This window comes from Canis aureus, chromosome 16 (assembly GCF_053574225.1).
Source record: "Canis aureus isolate CA01 chromosome 16, VMU_Caureus_v.1.0, whole genome shotgun sequence".
NCBI lineage: Eukaryota > Metazoa > Chordata > Mammalia > Carnivora > Canidae > Canis > Canis aureus.
The window spans coordinates 63,125,098-63,141,225 of NC_135626.1; the positions used below are offsets into that span (position 1 = coordinate 63,125,098).

A 16,128-nucleotide genomic window follows, 5' to 3' on the forward strand; every position below is an offset into this window, starting at 1 on the left:
GGTTCTCCCAGCCGCCCCTCCGGGTTTAATCACTTCCACGTCCTTCCAGCACTTTGAACCCCTGCGACTCCCCAAGGAGCTGGGCGGGAGGAGAAAGTTGGGGAGCCAGCCAGCGGGGTGAATCAGGGAGGGCAGGCTGGCCCCCGCAGCTCATGCCCTGCTCAGGTGTGGACAAGGCTGCCCCCGGGAGGTCCTCTAGGGTTGCTCCCAATTCCCGGGGTGGGTGAGGCATCCTCCCCAGTGGACATCCTGCGGCTGTGTCCAGACTGCACAGTCCCTGAGCAGGTTTTGGAGCTGAAGCGAGTTAGGTGCTGCAGGGTGCGGAGGGAGCAGCTGGGGGCTGGGCAGGCAGGCCCGTGAGCATCCACGGGCAGCCATACCACCCGGCCCAGCTCCTGAGGGTCCCGTGCAGCCCCGGATCTCCACTGGGGGCTCGGCCTGAGGCCAGGCCTCCGGCCTCCAGGCCCCGCTGACCCTGCCCACAGTGATGCTGCTGGGCCAGTGGCAGCCACACAGCCGAGCATCCCGCGGCAGGAGCGCCATCCATGCTCCCAGCCACGCGTGGGGCCTCAGGTCTCCCTGGCCCTTGCCGTGGCCCTCCACGGGGCGCTCGCACACAGTTCCATGCCATCCTTCCACGGGGTAGAGGCAGGCCCATGGGCTTCGAAGCAACCGGACTTTGGGTGATTAATGGCAACGGAGGTGTGCCTGGCAGGCGGTTTTGATTTATTGATGTTGCCTTGGGAGAGCAAACACGTAGTTCAGGGAAGCGTCTTCCGAGGGGCAGCGAGTGGTTAAGAGGTTGCAGGGAAGCTTCGATGTTGGGGTGTCAGGCCCGCTGCTTCTCCGCACCTGCTTTCTCCCCGGTGGATGTGAGGGGTGAGGGGAGGGCACCTGCCCCCCACCTCCCCTCAGCCACCCCATCTGCTGTGTCCAGTGGGTCAGCAGCAGGACAGAGAACCCCGGGAGCAGCAGAGCATCTGCCAGGACCTCAGGCTGGGGCCAGAGGCCACAGAAATGTGTGCGCAGGGCTTGGTCTTGACTGGGACAGCAGGCGCGGTAGGGGTGGGAGCCCCTAGAAGTCCAGGAGCTGTGGGGCAGGGAGAGCAGCACTCAGCCCACGGGCCCCAGCCCTGCTCCCGGGAGCGCAGGATGCAGGATGGGCCGCAGGCACCTACCAGCTGAGGCAGCACCTTCTCCAGCTGGTCCACATCCACAAGAGCCAGGTCCTCTGCCTGGGCCTGTCGGACGCTGCGGATAGCCGCTTCTGCTGCGACACGGGGGAAGTGACGGGGCATCCCAGGTCCCCCTCCCCCAAGCGCTGGCTGGCAGCTCAGAGGATGGAGCTCGGGGGGGGCCCCTGGGACACGGGGTTTTCCAGCAACGGGGCATAGGGCTGGTGGGGAAATGGCTCCAAGCTGCGTGTTGATCCCCCCGCTGAGAAAGCCAGGGGAACAGGGTCAGGACCAGCCCCGTGGGACACGGAGGACACACCAGGGCCCTCGGGCTCACCCACAACGAAGATGGTCAGCAGCTCCGCCATGAGCCGAAGCGCATCCCCGCTGACTGCAAGGTGGGAGGGAGCAGGTGACGGGCCACGCCTTGCCCGCCCCTGCCCTGGGGCCCCAGGCCCGGCCTGCACCCCACAGCTCTCCTCACTAATCGGAGCTCCTCACACAGGTGACCCCTTTCCCCCAAGTCACGGGTGCCTGGCAGCCCCCAGGTGTGGTCCTGCCCACCGGCTGGTGCCCACGCACCTTTGGTCTTACTGTCCGTAAAGTGCATCTGCAACAGCTTGCTTACCAGTTCCTGGGGGTGGGAGGAAAGGGGTGGGGGAGCGAGGTCAGCGGCCCGCATGGCACCCTGCCTGCCAGACCCCTCAGGCATTTAGTTCTGGTTGCTGGAAAGGTCCTTCGTCCGTGTGGCCTCTCCCAGGGTGGGGGACTGGGCAGTGAGAAGCCCCGAGATGCCTCCAGGATCAGAAGTCTGGCACGTGGAGGGGACAGGCGGGAGCAGTCCAGGCGCCCACCTGCTGCTGTCTGGGCTCCAGTCCGCGGGATCCAGGGTGGTCTTGTGCTCCCGCCCCTGGGCGGAGGCACTCCTAGCGGGGCAGGACGTCGCTGCTCTTGGTGTGGACACATTTGGCAACACTGCCTAGCTTGTGCCAGACCCTGCGCTAGGTGCCAGGTCTAGGTGGTGGGTGGTCCATCGGAGGTGTGCCCCCCACCCCCAGGAGGATGCAGTGCAGGAGGGAGTCCTCCTTTTACGGGATGGACACTGGGAACCACAGAGTTGGACGGGGGCTGGGCTGCCAGGGTGGGTGCAGGAGGAGGGGAGCACAGCCTGGGCACATCTACAGGGCCTCCTGACAAATAAGGATGGGTCCTAGCCGGGACTCCCCAAGGTGGGGGGGGGGGGCTTGAACCCATAAGGGACAACACCCCTCTGCAGAGCTGAGGGCTGTGGGTGAGAGATCCTGGGGGCTGGGAGGCACCCAGGCAGAGCCGCCAGGTGGGGGAAGGATGATGAGGATTTGGGGAGCGGGCCAAGGGCGGGTACGGAGAGCAGGGTTCGGCCGGAAGAGGCTGTCAGTGAGGAGCCAGCCGAGCCAGCAGAGAGGCAGGAGTGTGGCCACAGGAGCCCAGAAGTGGGGTGTCACGCAGGGAGGGTGAACTGGGGACTGACCAGCCCTGCAGCTTTAGCCATGGGGCCTTCGCCGTCTCAGCCCGGTGCAGCTCGGGAAAGCCCAGGAGCAGAGCAGAGGGGCAGGAGAGGGCGTGGACGCCACGGGCCCAGGCTCAGGGGGGTAAGAACTTGCCACCCGGTCGCTGGGACCACTGGAACGCAGCTTCGCCCTCCAGGCAGCGACCGTGAGAGCCTGGCGCCACCTGCCGGGGAGGAGACGCCCTCCTGCCCCCAGAGCTACCGAGCAGGGCTGTGACACCAAAGGAGTCAGACCAGTGACTTCAACTCGCAGAGGGCAGGACAGGACCTGGATGCACTCAGCCTTCGCCCCGCTGCCTGCAGGGGCTCTGGTCCCTCCGTCCCCACCACCCTCAGCAGGGACAGCCCTGCCCAAGGGTAATCATGGCCTCGGCTCTGGCAGAGCCCCGGGGTGCGCCCTCCAGGACCCTCTGTGCAGCAGTGATGATGGGGGGATTCTCCTGGTCACTTGGTCAAGTCACCCTGGCCTCGGTGACCTCCCTTTTCCCGTCATTAACCCCTCTGGGCCAGGGCCGAGCCTCCGTCCTGGATGACAAAGGAGGCTGAGGCAGGTGAGGCACAGAATGGATGCCTCTGTGAGGCCGAAACTCCTGCCCTGGGACGGGTGGAGCACGGCCCTCAGGCCTACCTGGTGCACCTGCTTGATCTCACCCGAGGACAGGCCCACCCAGTGAGACGCAGAAGCCACTCACAGCCTGCAGGGGTGGGGGCCGGGGCCCTCCGTACCCAGCCACCCACCCAGAACCTCAAACAGCTGCCGCTCCAGAGCGGAATGGCCTGAATGAAGCCCTCACTCGGCCTCAGTTTCCCCACTGGTAAGTGAGGATAGTACTAGACCCATGTCCTCACCGATCAGCCTCTGCCAAGAGCACGCAAGTGTGCCTGAGTGGAGGTGTCTAGGACCACGCGAGGCACACGCGCACCCCGGTCCCGGGGCCCCCGGAACTCGCACCAGCAGGGCCTCGGTTGGGCCCCGAGCACAGGCCCGCGAGACAACGGGCCAAGGGTCTGCAGGCAGGGCCCACCGGCGAGCGGGGCCCCACGGTCTCCGCACACACCCCTGCGCGGGCCGCGGACGCTCGGCTGCAGGGCCCCGCGCGGAGGGCGCGACCCGGGACGGTGAGTGCCGCGCCGCGTGGGGCCGGGCGGCAGCCTCTGTGCACCCCGCAGCCCGCCCGCGCCCCGGCCCGCCCCGCCGGCCCGCCCCGCCGGCCCGCTCACCTTCCGGAAGCCGCCGCCAGTTGCCTCCATGACCGCGGCCCCGACACGCGCCCTCCGGAGCCCTCGGAGCCCCCGGCCGGTCCGCCCTAAGCGCGCCCTCCGTGGCCCCGCCCCCGCGCCCCCAGCCAATCAGCCCGCGGCGCGCCCTCCGTGGCCCCGCCCCTTCGTCCCTATTGGCCGGAGGCGAGCGCCCGCCTCCGCAAAGCCTCCTGGGAGTTGCAGTTTGCGCCCGCCCTTCCCGGCGCGCCTCGCTCTTCCTGGATACTGAGGCTTCGCGGCGGCCGCGGGCATCCGCGGCGGGAGAGCGAGGGTCCGGAGCGCGCGGGCTGGGGGCCTGGGGTCACGCCCCCCGCGGGCGAGCGCTTCCGCGTGGGCCCTCACCCCGCCGCTCCCGCCCCCGCTGCGCTCACGGGTGTCCCTCCCGTGGAGCCCCGTCGCTCGGCCGCTGAGCACTTGGGACCTGTGCTCGGCCCCGGGGACCCGGGGGACCCGGCTCCGTCCGCTGCCGGCCCCTCCGGCAGCGCCATGCAGCAGCTCCGGCTCGCCTACAGCCGGCTGTGCAAGGAAGGTGGGGCTGAGCCCCAGGAAGCCGTCCTGCAGCGACTGCAGGAGCTGCCCCGCGGCCGGCTGGACCTGGCCGCGCAGAGCCTGACCGTGGACACCTGCAGGGCCCTGGGCAAGCTGCTGCCGAAGGACGCGCTGCTGACGGAGGTCATCCTGAGCGACTGCATGCTGAGCGAGGAAGGTGGGCACCCCGGGCTGCGGGGCGCCGCGGGGGTTGCAACCATTGCAACTGGAGAGCTGGGCTTGGGGTCCCGCCCTTTGCCTGGCTCCGCTCGGCCTGGTGCGCTGCGCGGGGTCCGGGTGCCTCGGCAGCCCCTGGCGGAGAGCTGTTCCGTTCCACCAGACCTCGTCTTTGTGAGGGGTCTTCTTCTTTTCCTTAAGATTTTGTTTGTTTGAGAGACAGGGAGCGAGTGAGAGAACTAGAGAGGAGGAGCAGGGGGAGGGATGGAGGGAGAAGCGGACTCTCCACTGAGCGGGGAGCCCCACGTGGGGCTCGATCCCAGGACTCCTGGATCATGACCCGAACTGAAGACCGATGCTTCACCCACAAGGCACCCAGGCGCCCCTCTGAGGCTTCCGTCGCGCGCTGCGTGTGGTTAAAGCAGGCAGCAGCGTCCCTGGCGGCAGCGGGCAATCTCTCTGTGAAAGAGAGACCTTCCCTTCCCCTGGGGGCGTGAGGTCAGCAGCCCGGCCCTGCACCTAGCAGAGGTTACAGGTGTTTTGCACCAAATAGGGAGCAGGGCAACTCTCTTCAGGCACAAATCCTGACCATTGGGGCCGCTGGGACAGTCATCTCTCCTCTGTGGAGCTGCCCCACGCTGGCACCCACGGGGAGGAGTGACCGCCCTGCCCCCTCACAGGGGCCTCACTGCTGCTCCAGGGGCTGTGTGCCAACACCATCGTGCGGTTTCTGGATCTCAAGGTGAGCAGGCCCCATCCGCTGCCTGGCCGGGGCCCTGTGGGGTGCAGATGGGGCATTTGGAGCCCAGCCTGTAACAATGGCGAGTCACCAGCCTGCCTCCTCCTGCCCTAGGGCAATAACCTTCAAGCTGCAGGGGCTGAGGCTCTGGGACAACTCCTCCGACAGAACAAGTCCATCCAGAGGTGAGGTGTGATCCTGGACCTTGCCCTGTCCACCAGCACCCTATGAGTGGTTCGGGGTTGGCCCAGGGGCCATCCTGCAGCCTAGGAGAGTCATCTCCTGGCCAGTCGTCCATTGGCAGGGTGTTGGCAACTGTAAGTTCCTCACGAGGCTCCAGCCTTTCTGCCGAAGACCCCGAAGCCTGCACCTGTCTTCTGGCTCCTGTGGCAGCAGGGTGCTCCCTGGGGCCGCACACCTCAGGTCTGCCTTTCCTGCAGTATCACCCTGGAGTGGAACAATCTGGGCTCGTGGGACGATGCCTTTGCCACCTTCTGCGGGGCCCTGGCGGGCAACAGTGCCCTGCAGCAGCTGGACCTCCGCAACAACCAGATCAACCACAAGGGCGCAGAGGAGCTGGCCTTGGCCCTGGCATGCAACACCAGCCTCCAGCAGCTGGGTGAGGCCTCCCCCCCCACCCCCCGGCCTTCTCCAGATCTGCAGTCCTGGAGACCTGGGGCTCTATCCCACTGTTCCCCTCCGCCTTTCTGCTGCTCTTGTCCTCTTCTAGAAGCAAGGGGGCGGAAGGGTGTGGGGAGGGGCCTGGGGAGCTGGGCTCCTGCTCAGCTAGGGATCACGGGGAGCACTCTTCCCAAAGGAAGCATCTCAGGCTGGGCCAGCTCTGTCCGGGTGCACCCCATCTGGTGACCATAGGTTTCCTTCCAGACCTGCGCTGGAACAGCATCGGCCTCCTGGGAGGCCGGGCCCTGGTGAACTGTCTCCCCCGCAACAGAGGCCTGTGGAGGCTGGAGCTGGCTGGGAACAACATCCCCGGTGACATCCTCAGAGCTGTGGGTATGGGCACCCGGGGCTGCCGATGGCCCGCACGGTTTGGAGCTGGCCTTCTGACTGGGCTAGCCACCGAGGGAGGGGCGGCTCCAGGCCCAGGACGGGGACATGGAACAGCATCAGGAGGGTGGCCCGAACCAGAAATGGGACGAAGAGGGAGAAGGTGTCTAGGGAAGGGTATGGTGGCGGGGAGCTCGTGGGGGACTTCGCTTGTGGCGCTCTGAGCTGTCCCGTGTGCACTCGCTTGTTAGGCCCGTGAGGTGGGGGGTCACCTGTGGCAGACGGAGCAGCAGAGGTGCTGGCATATGTGGTCTTGCCCTGATGGTTATGCCAATACCTTGGTGGCCCAGCCACAGCTGGAAAAGGGGCTTCTTGGCCCTGCCCCGACACCCCAGAGGTCACGGCTGTGCGTGGGAGCCATGTGGGAGCGGGGCCACCCGGCCTCTGTGGTCCCCTGCCATCCGTGACCCCGACAACGCAGCCCCGGGCCCAGTTGAACACCCTGCCACTCAGCGCGGCTGCTTGTCCTTCAGGAGCACCAGGCACCCAAGGGCCTGAATGTGGGCAGGAGTCCCGCTCGTGGCCTCCACCCTGGCTGGGCTTGCCCCGCCCGTGTCGTCCCCAGCACTCCTCACTGCCTCTGGCACCACCTTGGGCTGGCTCCTCCCCAGCTGCTGCCCAGATCTCCAGAACACGGGAGTTGAGCGTGACGTTCAGTTCTTGAAAGTCATGCGGTGGATTCTGACCCTTGGGGTGAGCCCAGATGCCCCAGGACCATACCCATCTGCGGCAGCTGAGCGGTCTCCCCTGCCCCTCCCGCAGGCATGCCCCCCCTCCCGGGCTCCTGGCCCCACCGTTGCCCCCTCCCTATGCCTCCACAGCCCTTGGCCTCACAGCGCGCTCTGACGTGTGGGGCGAGACTGCCCACAGTGTCGACTGTCGGGTGACGGGTGACGGGTTCGGGGCCCGGGGCTGGGCTAATGCTGGCCTGCGGGGCTCCTTCCACAGAGCAAGCCATAGCCCACAGTCAGCAGCGGCAGGCTGCTTCCCGGGAGAATCAGGCCCGCACCCAGGTGCTCAGCAAGGAGGTGCAGCATCTCCAGGAAGAGAAATCCCGGCAGGTGAGGACAGCACTGCTCTGACCGCGGAGCCTCATGCCAGCCGCCGGGGCAAGGGGCCGGCCTCGGGGGGCCGGCAGGACCCCAAGCTCCTCTGACTGGCCAGCACTTCGGCCAGTTTGGTCTGGCCCGTGTCTAGGCGGGCAGGTGGGCATCCCTGGGGCCTCTGCGCTCCCCAGTGCGGGAGCTCCTTCCTCCTGTGAGGCCAGTGCCCTTCCGCTCTGCTGCTTGACTGGGCGTCGGCGCCCCTTCCAGCTTGAGCAGGGCCAGCAGGCGGGCTCCGGGCCCTCACAGGGCTCTGGCCACCTCTGCCCCCAGTTTCTGGACTTGATGGAGACGATCGACAAGCAGCGAAAAGAGATGGCCAGGAGCAGCAGGTGAGTGCAGCCCCGTCGGTGCGCCTGCGGTTTGGGTCCTGGCTTCGGCCTTGTGGGATGACTGACCCCAAGCCTCGTCACCTGCCCGCCAAGGTGGTGGCGTGTGCTTCCCAAGGACACGGGCTGGCGGGTTCGGGGCGGCCGCTGAGAATACCACTAGCCGCGGCTGGGACGTCGTGGAAGCATGAGGAGCAGCTGCTGCTGCCAGAGCGAGGGGGCCTGGGAGTGCTCTGAGGTTTCTCGGACCTTCCTTTCTGCTTCTAGGGCGTCAGCAGCACGCATGGGTCAGCTTCAGGAAGCCCTGAACGAGAGACATTCCATCATCAATGCCCTCAAGGCCAAGTCAGTGGGGCTGGGGGCAGGAGTGGGGGCGGGCAGGAGTGGGGGGCTCTGGAACATTTTAGAGATGGACCCACGGTAGAAAAGTGACACACACAAGAACTAGTCCCCAGTATACAAAGTAGACCCCTGGGTTGGTAACCCCGGAAGGCGTCTTGGAGGAGGTGAGCTCTAGCTGAGGTGAAGAGTGGTGGGCAAAAGTGAGAACGGCACCGCGTGTGCGAGGCTCAAGGCGAAGCTGGGACGGGGCTGGCTCTCCCCTCCTCCCAGGCTGCAGATGGCCGAGGCTGCCCTGGCCCTGTCAGAGCAGAAGGCCCAGGGCCTGGGGGAGCTCTTGGCTACCACAGAGCAGGAGCAGAGAAGCTTGGCACAGAGGCAGGCAAAGGAGCACAGGCTAGAGCAGCAGGTGAGCAGGGAGGGCTGGGTGGGCACAGGGTGGGCAAGGGCGGGCAGGCGGGGTGACCAGCGATGCCCCATCTCCCCCTCAGGAGGCTGCAGAACGGGAGTCTAAGCTCCTCAAAGATTTATCTGCTGCCAATGAGAAGAACCTGCTTCTGCGGAACCAGGTATGGGGGTGTGGGCCAGGGCCCTGGGGAGACTGGGGTGGGGGGCAGGGGGCCGGGCCACAGGCAGGGGGCAGGATCATGGGGCAGGGGGCCAGGGCAGGGGCTGGGGCCACGGGGAAGGGGGCAAAGGCAGGGGGCCGGGCCACAGGCAGGGGGCAGGATCATGGGGCAGGGGGCCAGGGCAGGGGCTGGGGCCACGGGGAAGGGGGCAAAGGCAGGGGGCCAGGGCCACAGGCAGGGGGCAGGGCCACAGGGGGACAGGGTCACGGGCAGGGGCCAGACCGGAGCTTCCGTCCATGGTGCTGGCTTCCCAGGTGGACGAGCTGGAGCGGAAGGTGAGATCTCAGCAGGAGCAGCTGTTCCTGGCCAGGCAGGAGCTGACCAACACGGTGGCTGAGCTGAAGGCGCGGGCCATCCAGGCTGAGGGTGGGCACATGCAAGCCCACAGTGGAGGGGCCCAGAGAGGGGAGGATGGGTGGCGAGGGCACCCGGGGAGTCCCACCCACGCTGTCTCCCCTGGGCTTCCAGAGCGTCTGGAACTGGAGAAGAAGAGGTCCCGACAGAGCTCGGAGGACCTGGAGCAGCTGCGAGCCAAGGAGGTGCCACCTGCCGTCCCTTGTGACTGCCTAGGGCCCACGGGAACCTCAGGGGCATGGTGTCCCCAAAGCACACCCCTGCTGTGCTCCCTGGCAGCCTTGGGGTGCTGCGTGGTAGATCTCGGCCAGCCCCAGCAAGTGACAGACCCAGAAACTCCCGACCAGCCTCTAGAAAGGACCATAGCACAGGCTGCCAGGTGCTCCGTGCCGTCTGGGCGTGGCCCTGGGACGTGCCCTCCATCTTTACTTCTTGCCAAGCCAGGGGGGCAGCCCCTTCTCAGGAGGAAGTGTCACCACGATTTGCCTGCCACAGGGTGGAGATTGCATGGGGGATGTAAGCTGGGGCGCTAGTTTTCCAGCCCCATTCCTGCCCCTCACCTTGGCAGGTGGAACACATGACTCGCCACCTGGAAGAGAGTGAGAGGGCCATGCAGGAGAGGGTACAGAGGCTGGAGGCCTCGCGGCTGACCCTGGAGGAGGTGAGCACATGCTGGTTGGGTGCTAGGCTCTCGGTCTCAGAACCTCATCAGGACCCACCCACCGACATCCCTCTGAGGCCAGAGGACCTAATGAGGTGGGACATGGGATCCCTGCCTAGTGAGCGAAGCTCTCAGGAGGCTGGTGCAGGGGTCACCCCAGCCCAGCAGCTGGGTGGGGCCAGAGGGGTCCCTGGCCAGGGCTGGGAGGACAGGCCCGGGGGTCACCGTCTGTGCTACAGGAGTTGAGCCGAGTGAAGGCGGCAGCTCTCAGTGAGCGTGGCCAGGCTGAGGAGGAGCTCATGAAGGCCAAGAACCAAGTCCGTCTGGAAGAGGTGAGCCCACTGCTGGCAGCGCCCACCAGGGAGTGAGGCCTGGGGGGCTGAGGTGCATAGGCTGGACTCAGGCTGGCTTCCGGCTCAGTGAGGGGAGGTGGGGGGACAGGAGCCATAAGGGGCCGGGGGCAGGTAGGATCCCAGCAGGACAGGCCCAGGATCACATCCCAACCACTACAGAGAGCTGCTGGCGTCCAGCCCTGGCACGGGGGCAGGGGTTCACCCACATGCAGCCTGTGATGGCCTGGCCCAAGCCGGAACCACGGAACAGAGTGGTCAGCCTGGGAGATGGGGGGAGCCCGGCAAGGGTACTACTTACAGGCTAGTTCAAGTTGAGCCTGTTGAGAATATGCACATGTAACTTGGGTAACTCGGGTTAGGAGGCTGTCTCCACAGGTTATCCCCACTCCGGCTGAGCGGGGTGGGGTGTCCGTCTCGCTCCCTGGTGCTTGGGGCGACGTGCAGGGCAGCAGCAGGCAGGCCTTGAGTCCTCCTCACTTTGCTCACCAGCCCCTCTCCCGTGACCCCAGCAACAGCGCCTGGCTCACCTGGAGGAGAAGCTGCGGCTGCTGGTGCAGGCTCGGGACGAGGCTCAGAGCGCCTGCCTGCAGCAGAGGCAGACGGTGGCCGACGCCCAGGCCCGGGCCAGCCAGCTGGGCCTGCAGGCGGAAGGCCTGCGCCGGCGCCTGGAGGAGCTGCAGCAGGTGACTGGGGCGTTGAGGGTCTCCCCACGGTGCCCCGGGCTCCCCCACACCAGCCATACTCTCACCCCCGTGTCTGGCAGGAACTAAGCAACAAGGACCAAGAAAAGGTGGCTGAGGTGACCAGGGTGCGGGTGGAGCTGCAGGAGCGGAACGGCCGCCTGCAGGCCGAACTGACAGCCCAGGAGGCGCTGAAAGAGAAGGTGGCGGCCCTGGAGCGCCAGCTGAAGGGTGAGCTGGGCCCAGAGCCCCCGGGGCCTTCTCGCAGGGGGTCAGCTGACAGGTGGCCGGGCTGCAGGGCTGCAGGCTTGAGCGGTGCCTGGTGGTGTGGGATCTGTGGGATCGTGTGGAATCGGGGAGCCTGCCCGCGCCCCACCAGGCGTCCGAGTGGACCTCCAGCCCGTGTTCCCCTCTGCAGTGATCGCAGGTGACCACCGGGAAGCGCTGCTGGACAGGGAGAGCGAGAACGCCTCCCTCCGTGAGAAGCTTAGGCTCAAGGAGGTCGAGATCGCCCGCATCCGGGAGGAGGAGGCCCAGAGGGCCAACTTCCTGCAAAATGCTGTCCTGGCTTATGTGCAGGGGTCTTCTCGAAGGGCCACGAGCCCCCAGAAGTGAAGGGCGGCAAGGCAGCGTCTCCCAGACACCGTGCCCCGTCCCTGCCCGTCCCTTCGTCTCAAGATGCAGCCTGGCAGTTGAGGCAGGGTCTGCAGCTGGGGACTCGGGGGTCCCGGGCCAGGCTGGATCAGTCAGACCTAGGGCGGGCTGGCCATGTGGTGGGGAGTGGGCACCCCCGGCCCTTCCCAGGCCCTTCCAGTCCGGGGAATTTGCTGGATGCATCTGCAGGAAAGCCCCCCTCCCACCCCCAGGGCGAGGAAATGTAAAAGACCTGCGGGAGCCCACGCTGCACCCCTGCATCTCACCCTTCTCACCTGTAACCTGGTGCGGGAGGCTGGCCCGCATCTCCTGCTTCTAAAATACACTTTTTACACTTTGTGATACATTTTGGGTGGTGCCTTTTCCCACACGTGTCTGTGCGCCCCACACCGAGGGGACCCTCTGCCCCGACCCTGGCGGGAGGACCCCGGGGCCACTGCGGGGGGCGGGGGTGGTGGGACACGGGCACACGGTGTCCCGGCTGCGGCCCGGGGCTCTCCCGCGAAGACGCCGCGTGCACACGGACGCCCCTGCGCGCCCCGGGGGCAGTGGTGGGGGCGGGGACCCCCCCGCCCGCGCTGCCCCCGGCGGGTGGCGTGGGTCCCGGGGCGCAGGGGAGCCCGCCGGGGCTTGGGCGCCGGCGCCCCCCACCGAGCGGTCCCCGAGCCGCGCGCGCCGGGTTCGGGGCGGGCCCGCGCCCCCCGCGCCCCCCGCCGGCCGCGCTCGGCTGTCTCCGCGCCCGGCGCTCGGCGGCGCTCGGCTGTCTCCGGCCGCTCGGCTCGGCGCTCGGCTCGGGTCCGCGGCCGCTGCGGCGCCGGCGCCGGGCATTTCTCCGCAGCTCGGCTCGCGGCCGCGCCCGCCCGGCCCGCGCCCATGCAGGCCATCAAGTGCGTGGTGGTCGGCGACGGGTGAGCGCGGGGCGCGGGGCGGGGCGGGGGCGCCGGACCCCGGGGCGGCGGGCGCGGCGGGCGGGGCGGGCGGGGGCCGGGGGCGCGGGCCTGCGGCCCACCTGATGCTGTGCGGCCTCCGGGGGTGGGGCCGGGCCTCTCACCTGCACGGAGCCCCGCGGCCGCCCCCCGCGGAGGCCCGGCGGGGCCGTGGGAGGGGGCGCCGTGCGGGGCGGGGGCGGGGCGGGGGCTGAGGCTCGGCCTGTGTCCGCAGCGCCGTGGGGAAGACCTGCCTGCTCATCAGCTACACGACCAACGCCTTCCCGGGAGAGTACATCCCCACCGTGTGAGCGCTGCGCGGGGGCGGCGGGCTCCCTCCGCGGGCTCCCTCCGCGGGCTCCCTCCGCGCGCTCCCTCCCCGGGGCTCCCCTGGGCGGCGGCGCCACGCGGGGTGTGTGGCCCCGGCCCAGGCCCCGCCGACAGGCCCGCTCTGCCTGGCAGTTTCGACAACTACTCGGCCAATGTGATGGTGGACGGCAAGCCGGTGAACCTGGGGCTGTGGGACACCGCGGGGCAGGAGGACTACGACCGGCTGCGGCCACTGTCCTATCCCCAAACTGTAGGTGACAACGGGGCCAGCCCCCGGGGGGCTGGGGCGCTTGGGTGCGGGGTGCTTGAGGTCCTGCCGGGGGTCATGGGGGCCGTGTGGAGGGCCTTGACCGCTCCCACCTGGGCCCCCCTCGCCTTTCTCCCAAGGACGTCTTTCTGATCTGCTTCTCGCTGGTGAGCCCGGCATCCTTTGAGAATGTTCGAGCCAAGGTAGGCCTGTGCCGCTGGGAGGACCCGTGTGCAGGAGCAGGGGGCGTGGGGGGGTGCCCAGAGCACCTTCCCGGCAGGGCAGGGACAGTGTTGCCTGAAGACCTTAGGTCACGTGTCCTTGGGAGGCAGAGGAGATCTGTTTTGCTTGGATCTGAAGGTGACCCAGGGGAGCGATGAGGGGGCAGAGGCAGGGTAGGGGTGCTGGGTGAGGCGCTCGGGGCCAACTACGAGGGCCATGGAAACTTCCCGGTGGGTATTTTTGTCCTTGGCGGTTTCCCCACCAAGCCCACTGGCCACTTCATGAAGCAGGAAGGGCTCAGTGTGGCGCAGGGGCTGAGAGGAGGGGACCCTTGGGGGCCATGGCCTGCTATGGACATGGCTGCAGGACAAAGCCCCAGGTGTAGGGGTCAGAGCCTCCATCCCCACAGTGGTACCCAGAGGTGCGACACCACTGCCCCCACACGCCCATCCTCCTGGTGGGCACCAAGCTGGACCTCCGCGACGACAAGGACACCATCGAGCGGCTGCGGGACAAGAAGCTGGCCCCTATCACCTACCCCCAGGGCCTGGCCATGGCCCGGGAGATTGGTGAGCGGGCACCACAGGGGCAGGAAGGGGGCGGGGGCGTGCCCTGGAGGGTACAGAGCGGGCCCCCGCCATGCTGACCCCGCTTGCACTGTCCCTCCCACCGCCACCAGCCCCTCCGTCGCTGACCCCCGTCCCTCGCTCCCCCTAGGCTCTGTCAAGTACCTGGAGTGCTCGGCCCTCACCCAGCGGGGCCTGAAGACCGTGTTTGACGAGGCCATCCGGGCTGTGCTCTGCCCACCCCCCGTGAAAAAGCCGGGGAAGAAGTGCACGGTCTTCTAGAGCCTGCCTCTGCAGGAGCAGCCCCGCCCGGCCCTGTTTGCTGTCGTATTGAGATGTTTGGTGTCTCTGAGTCCGCTGTGGGGGAGTGGTGTGGGTGGGGAGGGGGAAGACGCATGGGGACGCGGCCACCACTCCTGGGGACGGGGCTGGGGCACCAGAGTCCTGTCTGCTCTGTCTCCTCTTTCTGGGGGCACAGCTCCAGCTCTGCCTGGCCCCCACGGGAGGCTGGAAGGGAGCAGGGTCTCCCTCGGGCTGCAGGGGCGGGTCCAGGGCAGCCCCAGGATGGGCTTCCTGATGGGGGGGGTTGGGGGGATGGGTCCTGTTCGTGCGCCCCAGGATGGGGTGGCCCTTTCTTCTTTTATACAATAAACATTCTCCACCAACATCTCTCGCCTGTCTGGGTACTCGCCTCTTTCCGCGGGGTGCTTCGCCCCTCACCTCCATCAGGGAGAACACAGAGGGGGAAGCTTGACCCCACACACTGGGCAAGATGAGAAGAAGACCCCGCTCAGCTGTGTCCGGGGACAAAGGATGTGACCAGACCAAAGTGGGAGTAAGGGCACGGAGCCCCTTTGGGGTGAAGAGGGCCAGTCCCCCCAGTACTGACTTCCAGGTCCTGAGAGGGGCACACTCACTGAGCAGCCAGATGTGGTAGGGGTCCACTGAGCCCCACAGAGCCCGTCAGGACTGTGCAGCAGCCCCCCCCAACCCCGCCCCCGCCGGGCCTGGGCAACACTCAAGAGGGGAGGCAGGTGGTACAGTCTGGCAGGGCTGAGAAATCCTGAGAGGTGGGGCCGGTCGGCCGGGGGTGGGGGGGTGGGGGGGCCTTGGTCCGGCGCTCAGACTTCACCCTGAGGCCACAGGGCACCTCCAGGCAGACACTTGATTGCACCGCTCCCCACAGTGCGTAGAGCAGGCCCGAGCTGAGTCTGAAGGGCCAGCTGCGGCTGCCGGGAGTTAGCCAGCTGCCAGAGAGCCTTTATTGATCATCGTATGATTACATGTAGCCGAATTGAAAGCAAAATCAACTCCGAATACTGCAAACACCCCTAGCTGATCCCGTACGCAGCACTATCGTCCATGTCCCTGTGGTAAGGATAAAGGTGGGAGCCCTCAGGGCGCCTGCGGGCCGTTGGTTGAGCTTCTGACCCTTGGTTTCAGCTCAGGTCATGACCTCGAGCACGGTGTGGAGCGGTCAGCTCCGCACTCAGCAGGGAGGGGGCTTGAGGTCCTCTCTCCCTTTCCTCTCCCTCTACACTGTGTCTCTAAAAATAAATCAAGGGACGCCTGGGGGGCTCAGCGGTTGAGAGAACACCTCCGGCTCAGGTCGTGATCCTGGAGTCCCAGGATCGGTCCCACATCGGGCTCCCTGCATGGAGCCTGCTTCTCCCTCTGCCTGTGTCTCTGCCTCTCTCTGTGTGTCTCTCATGAATAAATAAATAAAATATTTTTTAAAAATATTTTTTAAAAAATAAGTCAATAGTAAAAAAAAAAAAAGTGGGAGACCACGCAATTCTCCCCAGCCCTGTCCTCAATGCCATCAAATGGCTGCGCGTCTACACGGCTGCAACAGGCAGGTTCTCCCACGGGACTTGATTTACCATGAACTGTCTAGACGGAAAGCAACAGAGAAGTGCAGATCAAGCTCCCGTGCTGCGTCTCATGTGCTCAGTACTTTGTGAGGAACTCTTAAAAAGGTGAAAAAAAATGTTATTCCAGTATCTGAGAACTATCATCTAATTCAACAAGGAAGTTGTTCAGATCCCTGACAATTAGCGAAGCTCCCATGTCCATCTTTCTCGTTTCCCGTTTGTCTAACTCATTAACTGAGGAACATCAACCAACATTTATGTCAGGATTACCCCACAGAGCCGGCTGCTAAAGACTCCGCTGCCTGTACCCCAAAGGCCTCTGGACAGGGCCAAAGGTCATCCTTGGTCAAATTCACCACCAGGCT

The 16,128-nt window shown here is 66.5% G+C and overlaps 3 protein-coding genes across 8 annotated transcripts; 2 read left to right on the forward strand and 1 right to left on the reverse strand.

The window, feature by feature from the left end:
* Window positions 1-939: 939 nt before the first annotated feature.
* CENPX (centromere protein X) lies at window positions 940-4,082 on the reverse strand. 2 transcript variants are annotated; one of them, XM_077854667.1, is made up of 5 exons: window positions 3,946-4,082; window positions 1,758-1,809; window positions 1,513-1,566; window positions 1,179-1,267; window positions 940-1,090 (listed from the first exon to the last, which is right to left on the reverse strand). In XM_077854667.1, exons 1-5 carry the CDS (start codon window positions 3,973-3,975, stop codon window positions 1,076-1,078), a joined length of 240 nt encoding a protein of 79 aa, XP_077710793.1. In that variant the 5' UTR covers window positions 3,976-4,082; the 3' UTR covers window positions 940-1,075. The 2 variants fall into 2 exon arrangements, with proteins under 2 accessions (XP_077710793.1, XP_077710792.1); XM_077854666.1 differs by having other exon boundaries at window positions 1,179-1,270.
* Window positions 4,083-4,182: 100 nt separating this feature from the next.
* LRRC45 (leucine rich repeat containing 45) lies at window positions 4,183-11,942 on the forward strand. 2 transcript variants are annotated; one of them, XM_077854659.1, is made up of 17 exons: window positions 4,191-4,690; window positions 5,370-5,431; window positions 5,543-5,613; window positions 5,869-6,047; window positions 6,314-6,442; window positions 7,445-7,557; window positions 7,873-7,931; window positions 8,196-8,273; window positions 8,541-8,676; window positions 8,759-8,836; window positions 9,151-9,262; window positions 9,365-9,435; window positions 9,819-9,911; window positions 10,151-10,243; window positions 10,774-10,947; window positions 11,028-11,175; window positions 11,363-11,942. In XM_077854659.1, exons 1-17 carry the CDS (start codon window positions 4,471-4,473, stop codon window positions 11,557-11,559), a joined length of 2,013 nt encoding a protein of 670 aa, XP_077710785.1. In that variant the 5' UTR covers window positions 4,191-4,470; the 3' UTR covers window positions 11,560-11,942. The 2 variants fall into 2 exon arrangements, with proteins under 2 accessions (XP_077710786.1, XP_077710785.1); XM_077854660.1 differs by lacking the exon at window positions 11,363-11,942 and having other exon boundaries at window positions 4,183-4,690; window positions 10,754-10,947; window positions 11,028-11,163.
* Window positions 11,943-12,370: 428 nt separating this feature from the next.
* RAC3 (Rac family small GTPase 3) lies at window positions 12,371-14,556 on the forward strand. Of its 4 annotated transcripts, none has more exons than XM_077854671.1 (6): window positions 12,371-12,506; window positions 12,760-12,831; window positions 12,987-13,104; window positions 13,242-13,304; window positions 13,733-13,896; window positions 14,041-14,556. In XM_077854671.1, the coding sequence occupies exons 1-6, from the start codon at window positions 12,472-12,474 to the stop codon at window positions 14,099-14,101; spliced, it is 513 nt and encodes a 170-aa protein (XP_077710797.1). In that variant the 5' UTR covers window positions 12,371-12,471; the 3' UTR covers window positions 14,102-14,556. The 4 variants fall into 4 exon arrangements, with proteins under 4 accessions (XP_077710797.1, XP_077710794.1, XP_077710796.1 ...); XM_077854668.1 differs by having other exon boundaries at window positions 13,733-13,892; XM_077854670.1 differs by having other exon boundaries at window positions 13,743-13,892.
* The last annotated feature ends 1,572 nt before the right edge of the window (window positions 14,557-16,128 follow it).